Genomic DNA, 16,684 nt, shown 5'->3' with positions numbered 1-16,684 from the left:
TGGAGTGCATAGATGGAGAAATAGATGGTAGTGAATGAAAGTACACCCAATCAGATTATACTGAATTGAATCAATTTTTATCGCACTGGCAAAATATTTGTTTCGTGTGATAAAGCCGTTGCAGTAGAAATGTCAATCCATTCTTTTCCAGTTTGTTCCACTTTAATCCATCCTTCCAACTCTTTTATTCCAGATTATTTTGCTCATGTGTCACGTGTGTTTTTTTCTTGACAGTGTGTAAAGAGTGCATATATAACGGAATGTGATGTTTTCAATTACAATTTGGGCCTGAATCAGAATGCAACCTCCTGAATCTGATTCCTGCTGCCACGGCAGATTTCACACTCACCAGCGTTTCGTCAGCACTGGTGAACAAAGCCAAGCATGGAGGATCACAGTGATGAGAAACGGCAGAAATGCGGCTGTGAATGAATGGGTAACCGGTCAAGTCCTGTTTTTGCCCTCTTTTCCTGAGCCTAAAAGGAAGACAGTCATAAACTAGCGCTACCACAGAGAATGAAAGTAATAATTCCTGCACCACCATTTCATTCATTCTAATAATATGTGGATGTGAATAATCAAGACAAAAGTATTTTAATTTTAGAACTATTTCAGAAAGGATTACTTCACCTCAGCATGAGCACAGACTTTTACTATTTGTGCCAAACCGTTTCCTGTATCAAGCGTAATGACAGCCTCATCAGTAACTAACACTAAACTGGTTTAGTTCATTATATTTCACAGTGCTGTGAAATGCCTCATTCAGACACCAGGTCAAACAGAGGTATAGGCACGCACACACACACACACACACACAGATAGACTTCCAGTGGGACACCCAACCGATCCACCTGTCCACTTAAGGACCACCAGTGAATAATGGCTGTGTCTGCTGGAGTGTGCTGACTGGTAAGCAAAAGACAAAAAATCTATCTGGATGAGCATGGTATGTGTGTGTGTGTGTGTGTGTGTGTGTGCGTGCGTGTGTGTGCGTGTCATGAGGCAGACATAAGATTCAATTATGAAAAACAAGAGATCCTTATTCATGATCGACAATCGCAAAACAGAATCATGTGCTAGTTCAGAGCCATCTGTTGTTACTGCTCAATCAGTGTTGGTGTGTGAATGCTGCATATCTCCCTATTAGACATACACCATTGTCTACTGTGTATCTGTGCGCGTGTGCATGTGTGTGTGTGTCTGTGCCGTTTGGTTTCCTGCGAGCATGTGCGGCTTGTGGCTGAGAATGCAGCCGGTCTGCAAAGAGGAATGGCTGTTAGCAGACATTCTTTGCTTCATCGCATTAATAATATGCAGATATAAAGTCACACAGTTGAACTGACTTCAAAATAAAGAAAAAAGATTAAAACTAGGAAAAGGGGGAAACTGCTGAAAAACAGCAGCAGCGTGGCGGGAGGGGTGAGAGACCTGGAAAGATTTCAGCAGTGAATGGAGAACATACTGCTGCAGTGACAATAGATGACATTTACTGAGCAATCAATGCGTCTTCTTCTTTTATGATCTTGTTTTACATGCAGAGCTGAACAAAGACAGCCAACTGGAGCATCCTGAAACGGAACCATCACAAAGCCCAGCAGCAGGATGAGCAGCAATCCCCCTCAGCGCTGCCTGCACTCTGATCCATTATGCTGCTTCATTCAGCAGCATTGTCTTTTCTTGTATGTGCATGACGGCCAGGTTTTTTCACACACCTCCTGGAGTCTAGATTATGGTCTAATTTTACAGCTCAATGCTGGAACCAGCGGAGGCTGTCGCTGTATGACAGCATCCTCTGTCATCGCTGTTCAGATGGCTTGAGCAGGGCACAATCTCTGATGGACAGCAACCATCGATCATCATTTATCAGCCTGTCAGACTGGATTTCCCTCTGAATCATTCAATCATTTTGTTCATCATAAGTTATAACACATGAACATATGTCATCATGTGCATGCAATCAGTATGATTGCTCTATACATGTGATGAAGTGTCTGTCAGTTAGTTTATAAAAACGTGTTGTGTTAAATATGCAGGTGAATTAGCTTTAGCTCTTACTCTTCGTGTTAATCTATAGATTAATCTATAGATTTAATGTGTAACAGTCTACTATCCATCAGCAGAATTAACGCTAAATGTCTTTATATGCATCAGGCATGCCGTTCACTTCTTCAAATTAATTCAAATTCTGTGCAAATGCAGTATTTGTAGCTGCAGCAGATGTATTTGACTTTTTATGATGTGTTCCAGTTTGCCCAAAGCCTAATTCTGTGTACAGACAAGAAGACAAATCAGAAAGAACTCTGTCTTCTCCTCCTTTTTGGCATCCTTGCAAGCAGATCAACTGGAACACATTCAAAACCAGCAGAATTAGCAGCTCCATTTTTAGCAGTTGTAATCAAAACAATAGAGTTGGCATTAAAAGGCCTGCATCCGCTGCTACAGTGCACAAGTATGCGCATAAGTGTGTCAATATGCATACACTGAGGTCCATGAGTGATTTATTTGGAACGGGAACATCACAGGACAGCAGTCGAAATTCAATTTTCTGGCGGCATCAGAGGAGCGAGCGTGAGCATGACTGGATAGGTGTGACTGTAGAGGTTCTCCTTTAATAAACCAAAGATCATACAATACACAGAATGACAGGCTGCCAGGAAAAGCCCTCCTTCTGACACTTTTTTCTGTTTTAAAAAGTGTGCGAGGGTGTGTGTGTGCGTGTGTGTGTGTGAGTGCGTGCGATTGAAGCCACGGCAGCTGAATTCCGCAGATAAAAAGGAGCACTGTAGTGTCACTCAAAGCCAAAAGGAAGGGAAAGGCAGAGACAGGCCATTAAACAAAGAGAAAAATAACAAAGAGAAAACTGCAGGACATTAGTCAATCTAAGAGAATTGCTCAAACGCTGCACAGTTAATATTTTAATGATTTATAAGGATAAAATGAATTATTCTACTAATTGTACCTCCAATCCTGCAGGACCTTTCTCTACTGTATGAATCTTTCAAGTCTTCTACATCTGAATGAGTGCTGTTTCAGGAAGTGATGCTCGTCATCTCTTGAAGGTAAAATACACTTTTTCAGATGTTGCCAGTGGGATGAGGATCTCGTGTCTTTCCCAGCATGCCTTGGGCAATTGGCAGGTCCGCTGGCTAATTGCCGAGTGTCAGAAAGGCTTTCAAAGCTATTGGCCACAGTGGGCGGTTAGAATATTTTCTCGTCATACTTTAAAGTCAACTGCAGTGCTGAATCAACATAAATTTGGACCGCCGCAGCAAAAACATCCTGTAACTTAAAATAAGAAGAAAAGAAAAAATTCAGCGCTTCCGTTCTGAAAACATGTCAGCTTCCCAAATATATGTAAACACACAGCGAGAGTCATGAGAATCCAAGACTGGTACCATTGTTATATCCCCTCAAATCTTTTTTTTCTTCCAGCAGTCAGCCTCCAAATTGTGTGTTGAGAATATCCATTAGGAAAGTTTTTGGAAGAAGGCAGGAAAAATACAGCTTTAGTGCCGAGATGTTGGTGCGGGGAAAAACGAGACTCGCAAACAGAACTTTGTTCTTTTGCCAGCATAAGTTTCAAAGCAAGTGGTGTCATATAATCAATATGACATCAGCAAGGAACACCTGAGAGTTTTCGTTTCAACGTTATGTTACTGTGTGGTAATACAGCTGAAGCAGAGGTTTGCCTGCGCGGTTGTCTTGGTAAGAAGCTGTGGCGTCTCAGGTTACTAACTTCCAGCCTGATGAGCCACGATGCATCATCACAGCGTATGTTTGAGGCTGGTGTTTGGGAATCATGGCAACAGGAACACAAGTTCTTTTCAGTCCACAATGCACTGCCAGTCGGGTAATGGAGAGTGAATGAGGACAGGAAGATTTCCCTTGGGGTGCAGCGTTTCATCTTTAAACACAGCGAGGTGAAAATGTCCAGCTTCCTTTAAAATGACAGGACATGAAGCCATTCCAACATTGACAAATAATAACCACAATGCAATGCAACACAAAACAGCTTCATTCGTTTGTGATTGTTAATGTTCAGGTTATTTCAATGTGATTGCATGTCTTATTATGTAAATGCAGCTTATCTGGACATTTAATTGAAGTTTTTCTGCACTACTAGTTTCGCTATGCAAACTGCTGTCGAGCAGCTCTTAGAATAATAAAATGTTCTTACTAAGGAATTCCTGTTCATTTTTATCACAGTTATATATTTGATGACTCAGACACTCGAGTCAGAACTGGGGGAAATGCAGGTCAACACATCTGCAGAACCAACCAACGTTGCCTGAAAATAACAAGACGTTGTTGCGTGACTCCAATGGTTTTCTTACATTCTGATGCCTCAGCTGGCCCACTTTGTAAAAATCTGCTGCATAACTCAACAGATTGATTTGTTCCAGGAAACTAAAGTTTGGGTTGTTGCTTTTAAACAGGTTTAGAAGCAGTAAAGGAAAAGCCCTGAAGCTGTTCTGTGGTACAGTTCCTGGAAATACAGGAATTGCATAGTGATCTCTGAATTCTGCGTAAATGGCCATAAAAATTCAGTGATAAAGCAATATAGATACACTTTATTACCCTTATAAATCACAAATAAAGGTAGTAATTTATATAAATTCATTTCAAATCCGCAGCACACAATGCCAGACACTGACCTTTAGGTACTTCAAATGTTTTGCAATGTAGTGCACAAATCTACTGTGTAAAAATCAAAAATGTTGTTATGACTTGGACCTTTTTCATTTATTTTGTATGATGGTTTGAGATTTTATGAGCAATCGATTGAAAAACTACTTATATTACTTCTACTATTGGTTTCCTTCATTTGGAGACCCTGAACATACAGTGATTTTTAATTCGACATGAGGGAGCTTCAAGAAGATGAATAAATGAATGAATGAATGAATGAATGAATATATCTTTACTTACAACAACTTAGGTTTCTATCTTGCCACCAGCAGCTTACTGGAAGTGAACAGAGCTTGGATCGTGGGAACAACAAGATGAAAAAGTGAACGAGGACACATGAAGGATGGCAGCATGGAAAGGCATGAGAGAAATGAGGTTAATGTATGTATGAATATGTTTTCATGGTGGTAGAGGGAAAGCCACGGCTGCAGGGTCTGACATTGTCCCAGTTTAACCACAGTGCCTGGATCTCCTGCGGCTCTCCAACACATTCTCACCCAGTTGATTAATGCTGCCTTCACAGCCCTCACCAGCAACTGAAGGCGGAAAGGGGGTGATCCACAAAAAATTCTGTTCAACACTGCGCTCCATTTTAGCCTAGTTTAAGCCTTGATTGTGTGAGTTCTGGGACATGATGGTGGAACTAGGCCATGACATCACATTACAATGCAGGTTGGTGCGTAACAAATCAGATTTATGATGGAAGATACTGCGGAGGCTGCACAAAATGGTGTTCTGAAAAATTGCAGTTGCTACACTTGGGTCAGTATTTTCTCTATAAGGCACCGTAAATGTTGTTTTTGATCTGGTCTGAGTGGTCTGCAGCTGTGTGTGTGTGTGTGTGTGTGTGTGTGTGTGTCAGTCTAGCAGCTTTAGAGCGAGGGAAAGAAAACAGTAGACACACTGAGAAACAAAGGACACGACAAACACGAGTAAGAAGCCTTGAATGACTGATGTAAAATGACTAACAGGAGCAAACACACAAAATAGTACACGCAGGGAGGGGACGAGACACAGGTGAGAAACATACATGAAAACAATTAAACGAGAAAAAAGGAACCGGGGACAAGAAGTATAAAGGTGAAACGACAGCGAGGAGGAAAAACATTCAAATAAAAGAGGAAACAGGAAACATAACAATAACAGTACTCTGACTGTATGCTAGACACACACACACACACGCACACACACACACACACACATAAAGTCTCTGCTTGGATAGAGAATCTCATGAGAGGAAGACAGCAGGACCTTCAATTAAAACAACTAATCGAGCAAACTAATCATTAAGAAATATGGTTTGTATGCAAATAAGATGCCGACAGAGCATTAATGTCCTTCGAGGCTTCGTTTACAAAGCAGAAAACTGCGAGACTTTTAAACGTGAGTTACAATCATTCCCTAATATCAACACTATTCCATAACCTTAAAGTTGGCACAATGCCTGAAGTACAAGGCTTCTTGGCCAGACTGATGCTGGACCTGCTGTGGCCTTTGCTGGTTAAATGGAGCTGGAGGAACTGGGCAGAGGAAGCCTGAGCTGAGTCTGGACTCTGGACCTCAGCCAGCTGTCTGAAGACGCACGGACACAATGAATGGAGAGCTCAGAGAAGTGGCTGCAGTCGTTCGGTATGAAGCAGACAAGCATCACTCAAAGCCAGAAATAAAAGCAAAGGAGCAAAGGAAGGAGAGAATGAGAAATGAAGGAGATGACAGTGATGCAGAGGGGTGGAGAAGAAAGACCCCCGGGGGGGGGGGGGGGGGGGGGGGGGGCTTTAGCATTCAGGGAGAAGACTAACTTTTAATTAGACTGTCAACATTTGTGCCAGTTAAATGAAATGACACTTCATCAGCACACTGGCAGCCATCTCAATACACTCTCTGTTATAAATAGCCGCAGTTGACACCAGCTTGAGATTTGATACGTAAGGCTGCCGAGCTGCATGATGGGAAGCGTAGGCTCCTGCATTTTGGAGGCTCGACTCAGAGTTTAAATGAGTTAAGATACCGCCAACTCTGGTTAACTATTTATAAACGTTTCTTCTTCTTTCTTCGTCCACAAGATCATTGTGATGCCTTAATATGAGAAAAATTAGAATAATTCCATCCATTCTTTCTTTAGAGGTTGAACATCTTCCAGATCAGATGATGTCACTTTCTTTTTTATACTTTATGACTTGTATATTACATATGGTACAGTAACGAAAAAAGTATCCTTTCAGGACAACAGAGCGGTGTGATGTGTAAAGAAATGGAAAAAAATCATTCAAATTCACTTTTATGTGTCTTTAATAAGGTGTGTGTGTGTGTGTGTGTGTGTGTGTATGTGTGTTTTCACTAAAGTGAAAGACTGTGTGATTGACTCCAGCTGGGATTTACAACAGAATAATAACTGCGACATTGCTTCCTCTCTGGATAGAAGACTTGCGGGGTATAAAATCGCACACAATAAACACACACATGCATGCACACCCACAAGTACAAAGCGTGTTACTCAAACAGGATGGCGGATGAAACCACAAATTCCAGAATACCCATGAGTTTACATAAAACGGTCAAACCACATGACAGAATTGCTCATACAAGCGAGGGCGGTTATCTGTGGGTTCACCGTTTTAAAACGAGCAATACCAGACTAACGCTGTTTGTCATATGATGACACACATTATTTCCAAAGTGACCTAAATGCTATTTCTCACCTGGTTTACACTGTGAATGTTAAAACTGCAGTAATTAAAACTTAATGAATACGCACCTCAGACCGAGCCAGGTAAACACTCCTCGCATGCACAGAACCTCCAATCTGTTGAGCGTGGGCGCTCACAGGACCCGTGGAGGCCCCGGCGTTCCCTCAACAAGAATTGAAATGCTTTTGGCAGACTGCAGAGACAAATGTTTTCAATTCGGAATTTGTGCAGATAAATCACCACACTCTGGGTGACTTCATGACTCATGATTCTAGGACGAATGCAATTTAGAATTATTTTTTTTTCTGTAAAAAAGAAGAAGACACTGTCACTGCTTGTAACTGCTTTATTTTTCATTAATTTTACTACGTGGAATACAGGAAAGCTAAATATCGACAACTACCTCCGTGAATCTGAACGGGAGCTTGGTGTCTCACCATCTGTTCTTTCTTATCTACTTTTGTCCTCCCCTCTGGGTGCTTCTTAAAGTAACACTTCCAGCAAGGATAAACGGACAAATGTACAGGTCAGGGGTCAGCGATGAAGATTTGTCCAACATTTAGCATCTGAACCAAATGGCAGCTTTAGTGTCTGCTGGGAGCAAAGGTTTGACATAAGAGCAGAGGAGCCTGTCTGTGCCAGTGTTTCCATTGTTCCCAGTCTAACCAGCACGGAAGTTGGACGTAGAGCAGTATTTGACCTCACTTCTCTGTGCTTACATAATCCCTGTACTGGAGAGAGAAAACTCCCAGATCCCACACATATACACACCAGACCCCGAGCCAAAAAATTCACTACATAGCTACCACAAGGCTTTTGCCTTTTCCTTCCAACTTTCCCTGCACAGTCCCACACTAACACAAGCAGGTACACACCCTTTAAACACACACACAGACAGACCTCACTCTCCAACCTCAAGTGCAACTCCATGAGAGTTTGAGAAAGTCTGCTTGAGAACACAAAGCGGCCAAAGAACACACACACACACACACACACACACACAAGTCTTCTTTCATGTAGAAAATAAATCTATACATATCATATCTAAGTGCACATGCAAAACCCACAACCAAACATCACACCATGCATAGGTTTGCCAATTAAAATATGCACACACACACACACCTACACACACACACACACACACACACACACGCACGCAGCCAAGAGTGGATGTTTGGACACCGACGTCAGAGTGGAAAGCTGATCACAGTTGTAGAGCAGCCATGCACGCCGTGCGTCCCAAAATAACCTGAAATGTTCTCATCTGAACCCCCAGAATGCATCTGTATGCAGCACATTTCAGAAGGATATTACATTTATCCTCAATTAACCATTACAACAACAATATTCCTCTAGTTGTAATTTGTATTGCACAATATTCATTAGTGAGTTTATTGTTCATATGGGAGCCCAACAGGACTATAATAACATGATTGAATGTGGCTGTAATTCATTTTAATCCTGTTTTACACACATACTGTTTGCTACATATATTAGACTATATGATTTATATAATGTCTCAGAGTAAAGTTGTTAGGATTTCATATGGTTATGGTGATTCATTTGCACACATGGGAAAAATATTAGCTTGCTTTATTTTGGTGTTTCTTTGAAGGAGAATCAGGCACCCTCTTCTATAGCTAAAGTTCAAGATGTCCCATTAATGCTCTTCAGAGTGGAATTTAGTGTTTATAAGATGAGTTAGAACAAGAATCAAGAATCAAGAATCAAGAAATGTTTATTGTCATTCAGACACTCTCATGCACGAACGAAAAACAGCACTCAGGTCCCAGCTCGAGGCACACAACAAACACACATTCATTCAACTTAAACTAAATATATACACAAAGAATATACGAATCAGGAAAAAAAATAATTATTTAAGATGTTAGTTGTCATTTTTGTTGATCCCATGTTTGATAAAAACTAACATTTTCAAAATAAAACAAATACAATGGCTATGTAAATGTATCGTTTTTGATTTACATTCTGGAAACTTTATACTGAGTCTAAATTAAAATTAAAATCATGGAAACAAAGGCTATTGCAACTTTATGAAAGAAAAATAGTTACGAGTTTTTTACATTATGCTCGAGAAACAGAATGTGAATGGACGGATTTAAGGGACAGATGGATGGATACACAGAACCCACTCCCACTCTGTCATGGTGGGGATGAGAAAAAAAACTTTGGGAGGGAGTCAACTATCTGATCTAGAGATTAATCAGTCTGATGGGAATAAAATCAAACACGAAGATCCAAGATGACTGCTGGTGATATGATGAAGTTGAGAGGTGCAAGATTGAACAGCAGGTTGGTGAGGAGGAAGACCTGTACTTGTGTACGTGTGCGTGTGTGAGTAGGTGTGTGTGTGTGTGTGTGTGTGTGCGTGTGTGTGTGTGTGTGAATACCCTTCTCTGCTGTAGCCAAGACTGTTTCCTGCCAAGTCTAAAGTGGGTGGTGGGTGAATTTCAACATCTCTCCATTACAGAGAAAGATGAGGAGGAGGAGGTGGAGGAAGGAGAAGTCATGTTTGCTACATGACAGGAAGCAACTGAGACCTTTTAGCAATCAGGAAGAAGCACACGAAGAAAAGTGTCTAACACCTGAAGAAACCGCAGCGTGTTTACACAAAGCTAACCCCTAGAGAACTGTTCTACTTTTTCAAGCACATCTTAAATGGAACCTCATCTGTTATTACAACTGACACACACACACACACACACACACACACCACGTTCCACGCTGCTGGAGAAGGAAAAGTCTTAACACCAAAGAAAAAGTCAAAAACTTTGACTCGTAACAATTTGCCACATTCCAGTCGCTCATATGTGCGGAATTCTTAAGAAAATCTCAATTACTCCAGTGTGTGTGTGTGTGTGTGTGTGTGTGTGTGCCTTGAATTGAATGTGTGTGAAATCCCATGTTTTCCTGTGCATGCCATGTTTTAATTTAAACCTTAAAATGAGGCACCATTCCTGTCTGAAATGTACACCAGTGGCTGGTAGCCAGTGACATCTCACCCTCATCTGCATTGTGACAATAGGACCAGAAGTGAGGGGGTTAACCCTTAACCTGATTGGTGTGTGTGTGTGTGTGTGTGTGCGGGTGCATGTGTATATTTGTACTGGGGGATGGGATTGATGGGATTCCACCCATACACCCATGGGAACGGCAGCCAAGCTCTCCATAGCTTGTTTAGGCTTTAACACCCAGTATAACCCCCCCACCCCCCCCACCCACCCCCACCCAAACTAAATTAAACAGCATATGTACACACCATCTTCTTACTCAGTTACACCAACCTCCTCACCTGCCACCCTGTAAAGAAAATAAATTCTAGCTGCTCCGAAGGAAAACATGATTATAACCCGAGTGGATAAGATGAGGAAACTTCGACTCCTTTAGTCAATCCTGGATCCAGTTCAATTCATTTGTGTTTATATGGTAGCACCAGATCATAACAGAAAGTTATCTCGATGCACTTTTACAGGTGCAGGCAAAGACCTGCAGGGAAAGATAGAGCAAGCACTTTGGCAACGCTCTTATCAGCATGACAACAACCTACATGGTTCGCTGCAGACGTTTTTAGTTCATGATCCTTATCAGTGATATATTTTTTTGTCCCTCTGTATTTCGAATGAATGTAAGAAAAAAAAAAAAAACAGTTTTGGAGAGTAAAATTCCAGAGGAAACACCGACACGGTGGTTTCTCCATGAAAACGGTTTACACTGCACCATACTGAATACTGGCTGTGAGCAGCTCCACTGCAAAGCGTTCACAATCCCTGCGTTCACCAGGGAAAACAAACTTACAAGCGTAGAGAAATTGTGAATGCATGCTGTATGTCTGCGTGCACGCTTTTGTGCACGGACACACATGCATAAAACATGATTCCCATGAGATCTCGAAAGCTTGCGCAGTAACGCTAAAACTGCTGCTTAAATGGCAAGCAGATGTGTGTGTGTGCTTGTGTGTGTGTGTGTAAGGATGCTTTATCCTGTGGTATCACTAATAAAGGCTTCAAATGTAGAGAAAACAAGAGGGAGATGAGAAGGAAAGGGAAAAAAGATGTGTTTGTGTGTTCGTGAGCAGGAAAAAGGTTGAGAGGGCAGAGCGAGCTCACACACTCCTAGACACGATGAGGGAAAAGTGTCCAGAGAGATATTCCAGAGTTGAGAAGATGAATTGTGCAGCCGTGTGTTTGTGTGTGCACAGTTCCAGACGTTAGTTCAGTATTAATGAAGGGATGGGGGGGTAATGTGAAGCCAATGAATGCGAATGAATGAGCGCACAAGTCGGTGTGCGCAAGGAGAAACAGAAAAATGAGGCTCGCTCACACTGTTATTGTAAAGTTGAGGGAGATATCAAGATTAAGTATGAATGGAGCTGCAGAGCAGGAAACCTGCAGCGAGCAATACTGTGTGTGTGTGTGTGTGTGTGCGCGCGCTTTAGTCCGTCTGTCTTTGCGAGGGTTAGGATTTTTCTGAAAGCAAGGACATTTCTGTTTTTTTTTAATCAAAAGGCGACTGTCCTTCAAAGACTTAGTCTTGGGGCTGAGGTTTTAATTAGGCTAAGGCATTGTGTTTGTCTCTAATATAACAATATAAGGAAGGAAAAGACCCCACAGGTTTAAAGGATTAGAGCAGGGATTGGGAACAGACTATTTCCTTTTTGGAACTCCCGTCTCATCCTTAGGGGGGATGACAGGGCAAAACTATGTCTCACTGCAGAGATGAAAGAAGCCTAGGTTGTAATACGTTGCCTCGGTAACCCTGGGCGTCGCCACAGCACCCCCAGGTAAATACAGGTAAGGCAGAAGATTACAGGATCATTGTGACAAACTGCTGGACAGAAGCTCAGCCCACTGGGACTTGGGAACAGAAGGGTGGTGGGTTCAAGCCCAATGTGGACCACAGTGTCCAGACTAGAGGCTGGAGAGGTGTGAGTTCACCTCCGGGGCACTGCCAAGGTGCCCTCGAGGAAGGCACCCGGACTGCTTTGGCACAGATTTGTGCTCTTTGTGTTGTCTAGTGATGGATAAGCTGCAACTCTGAATGATTTTATTTGCTGAATCAGCATCACACTGGGTGACTAAAACAACTTAGCACTTTGGATTTTTGTTTTTAATACTTTTAAAAAAGGACACCCTCGCAGACACACATGACAGATGGACGTGATAGCTTTATGACCACATAACAGGAACGAGGCAACCGCATTCATTTATTGTCATTCATTGTCATTTTACATCTGTGGTGTGATTTATTGTAAGTTTGCATCTGTGGTGTAAATTTCTTTTTCTTTTTTTTCTTTTTCTAATGTTATTTTGCATAAATTGAGTAATTTAATATTGGTTTTATTTTTATTTGTATTGCAAAAATTGTACTGTTAAATGTCGATTATTTATGTACTAAGGACTTTCAACGGAAACAAGACCGCAAGGGCTTTTTTTGAAATGCTCCTCTTAGACAGGATGTTTGACTTTATTCGTACTGTAATACATGCTACTGTGTGACTGTACTTGTACGCTAACATTCTATCTAATAAATATATTCATCATCATCATCAGCCTGAAAACTCCAAGAGAACACGGACCTGCCAAGACTCAGCAGCCAAGCCGTGAATCTATGAGCCACGCTATGGACTTACAATAATTCCACTGCCTTAGTTACATGCTGTCGTTTCAAACTTTCAAACTTCATCACATCAAACATAATCAATGCCAAGAGTTCAGTCAACACAGTTCTCATTGGCTGCTTGTGCAGCTATAAAGCAGTCCAATGGGACGCTCTGTTGTCTGGAGGTTTAGGTAAGCGAGAGTCACTTAAACCTTGAGGTTCCCTAATGCAGGATATTTATCTCAATAAATGACTCTTAGTCTAAAATAAGCTTGACAAGCGCCGCACTGTGGAAAAATGACTCCATGATGGCGTAAACTGTTTCTATGAATGTTTACTCTGCTCAACGGGACCGTGACTCAGCAGGAAGCACGGAGGACGACATTTGGGCAAAGCGCCGTCGCTCACTTTGAATGTTTTTTTTTCTTCCAGTTTGTATCGAAACAAATATGTAAACCTGAAGTACTGAGTACACACCGCCACGAGAACACAACTTTCCAATATGGTGACTGAGACATTGAACTGACAGGCATTCACAACATACCGACTTTCTGACTTTCATGTTTGTGGCCGTACGAAAGAAATTAGAGGAGAAAAAAAAGTTTTTTAATTGCTTTCTTGCATTATTAATATACTTTTATGCTAATCAGTTCAAATGAAAACGTGGTGGCCACTGCCACATTTCTCCAACTGTAATGATATATATTTGGGGTCTCATATATCCAGCTAATGAGCAAACTGGAAGACACGGAAGGGTAAAAAAACATCCAACAGCACAAAAAAAGCGACGACAAATAATTAACAGCTTGCATCCAACAAAGAAGTTGGAGGCTGGATGAAAACAAATGATCAGCCTTTTTACTCCCTTATTGGCCAAAACAAGAAGTTGGCAGCAGAGAATCAAAGAGTACAAACAGCAGGTGAAAAAACAAACACTCAGCACATCTGAATCTTCTTCTATCTCCATAGCAACACATCCATTCTCATCTACAACCTTAAATACCTGCCGACCAGTGCTTTGTGACCCTCATGACTCCTTCAAAGACTGTGCGTGTGTGTGTGTGTGTGTGTGTGTGTGTGTGCATGGTGCTTGCCTGTGCACCTATGGACCTGCGTGCACACACACACACACACACACACACACCACTGTTAAAGGAGATTAATTCACACTTTCATCACCAAGCCTTGTTCCCAGGGGACCCGGAGGAGACTTAGGCAAAGTGACTGCAGGGGATTGGAGAGGGTAATGGGTTATAAGTACGTGTGTGTGAGTGTGTGTGTTCACTGGTAATAAAGGGTACGTCCAGAGTGGAGTGCCTTCCCCATGGGATCTTAAAACAAACACAGATTTGGCCAGAAGTGAGCGTGTAGATTGTGTGTGTGTTTAGTGGGAACACATACATCCGTTTACTCTATGGACGTTTAACACTTCCCTCATTTCTCGTTACGTCATAAAGGAATTTAAACCTTTCAGGATATGAAGGGGAGCTGCCGTTTATTGAGTGAATTGAAATGGAGTGTAAAGCGTAAAGACATGTCACTGAGGCTTTGGATTCCAGTCATGCCAAAACGCCCCATTGCTTCAATCAGTGTCGAGCTGATGCACGATGGGGCTTGTTGTGGTTGCTGCACGAGAGTATGGGAGCAGAAAACAAAAGCTTTGTTAACCTTGATAATTCAATGCATCCCTCTTATTCTGGATATTGCACAATTTAGAGAAGAAGGTGCACGAATGCACCTGCACCCCCCCCCCCCCCCTCCCTGCCCCCCGACCACATGACTCTGAGAAACCTCGCTGCATATTGCAGTAGCACAGCACAAGCTCGCCTTATACCTGTATGGTATATCCATCTTAACAAGTCGCAACACGAACCGTTAAGGCCTGGATGTCATGTCTGTGGAAGGAAAATCAAAAGGCACAGTGGGAGAAGATTGGGATTGGGATTGGGATTGTGTGCCAGTTTCCACTTGGAGCATAAATGACGACCAAACAGGTCTGCATTTATTTACGTTCTCTCGCTGCCACTTTTACAGACGCAATCCTCATCGTAAGAAATCGCTCGACATGGCATGTAAACAAAGCTCTCCGTTCCTCCCTCGCTGAGTTTGGGTTATGAGATCTCACAGCGCTGCAGCCTGTGGGCATCTGGGCTTCACCGGCACCAAGGCGACCACCGCTGACCCTCGCAGGGGGGGGGGGGGAGAGTCTGCCTCTCCTCCCCGCCCTCTCATTCAGGTGACTTTAATTATACCTTATATCAGCATCATACCTGTGAGACCACAGTCAGGGAACATCACAACCAACTCTGGTGATAGTGCAGATAAACAATGCAGAGAGGACAACTATATCCATTGATCCAGTGATCCAGTGATCCAGTGATCCATTGATCCAATGATCCAGTGATCAGCAACAATATGACAAGATAAGAGTGCTACTGTTCTGGAAAAGGCAGTGCTGATTTATTCTGTCTCGATTCACAGCCATGTCACAACTCTGATGCAAAGTTCACTCCTCGTGGTTGTCATCAGACAATCAGACAATCCGTCTCACGCTTTAGTGAATTTACATCTATAATAATCACAAAACTGCTGCGTGTCTGAGGAGGCAGCAGGCTGAACGCTCTGGGGGGGGGGGGGGGGGGGTCACATAATGGTCCCCGGAATCTTCAGTGTGCGTAAAAGGGTCTGCTGTCTATTCCCCAAAATGTTGAAGTGATTTGTGAAGTGTGTTTGTGAATAAGGAAGAATTGTCAACACGCAGTTTGGCTGTTTGGAGCTGAAGAACCGTCCTGTATAATAATATTATTGGAAAGTGACCAACCTTGGCAGGGGAGCTCCTGGTGGCGACGGGGAGCTCTCTGATCGCGCTGCCCGGCGGAGAGGCGCATATCCCGGCTGCGTAGCCCTGCAGCAAGCACCCGGGCAGGGACTGCCTGCCCCCCGCTCCGCTCCCTCGCTGCGGCCGCTGCTTGATCCCGTCCAGGAGGCGAACCAGGAGGATGTTCGCCGGCAGCTCGTCCACGCCGCAGTCCACCAGAATGCGGCACTCCGGGCAGCGGAGCTCGTTCCGGGAGCTGAGGATGTTCTCCAGGCAGCGGCGGCAGAAGGTGTGCTGGCACGGCAGCACCTTGGCCGTGGTGTCCAGGCGCTCCAGGCACACCGAGCACTCCAGCAGATCCAGCAGCGACGAGGACTCGTCCATGTCGGCGGAGAGGGCGAGCATCTGGGCTTCAGTGTCCGCGGGTCCGCCGCGGGGACCGGCGGGTCGAGTACCGTGAGAATGAACCGGGGGCGCAGAGCCAGCGGACGCCCCACGACCAATGCGCGAAGCCCCCCCCCCCCCCCCCCCCCCCCCGTGTTGGGAACGGTCTGCGCTGCTCGCTCTCTCAGCGCGTCTCTCTCTCTCTCTCTCTCTCTCCAGCAGCTGTGCAGAAAGCAGTGAGGTCACGCTCTCATCATCATCCTCCTCCGCGCGCCGATAAGGAATTGGAGCGCGCGCTCACAAACTCCATACAGATTGATAAAGAGATCAAGAGAGAGCGAGAGAGAGAGAGAGAGAGAGAGAGAGAGAGACTACAGCCACTAGTGACTGCTCCACCTCGCCTTTTGACTCTTCTCTCGTTCAGCTGACCTGCTGCTCACAGAGACGCTCTTTCTGGTCCATCCTCAGCTCGTCCTCGGGATTT

The 16,684-nt window shown here is 43.5% G+C and overlaps 1 protein-coding gene across 1 annotated transcript in view; it reads right to left on the bottom strand.

Moving 5' to 3' along the window:
- LOC137902087 (E3 ubiquitin-protein ligase SH3RF3-like) overlaps positions 1–16,221 on the bottom strand; it is a 67,760-nt gene extending 51,539 nt beyond the window's left edge. Inside the window, exon 1 of the mRNA XM_068746141.1 lies at positions 15,820–16,221. Coding sequence (XP_068602242.1) covers positions 15,820–16,221 — 402 coding nt within the window. The remainder of the gene's footprint in view (positions 1–15,819) is intronic.
- Positions 16,222–16,684: the final 463 nt, after the last annotated feature.

Source organism: Brachionichthys hirsutus, chromosome 12 (assembly GCF_040956055.1).
Source record: "Brachionichthys hirsutus isolate HB-005 chromosome 12, CSIRO-AGI_Bhir_v1, whole genome shotgun sequence".
In the NCBI taxonomy this organism is placed as follows: domain Eukaryota; kingdom Metazoa; phylum Chordata; class Actinopteri; order Lophiiformes; family Brachionichthyidae; genus Brachionichthys; species Brachionichthys hirsutus.
Note: the sequence above shows the minus strand (reverse complement) of the source record. Positions and strands in the feature narration are given on the sequence as shown.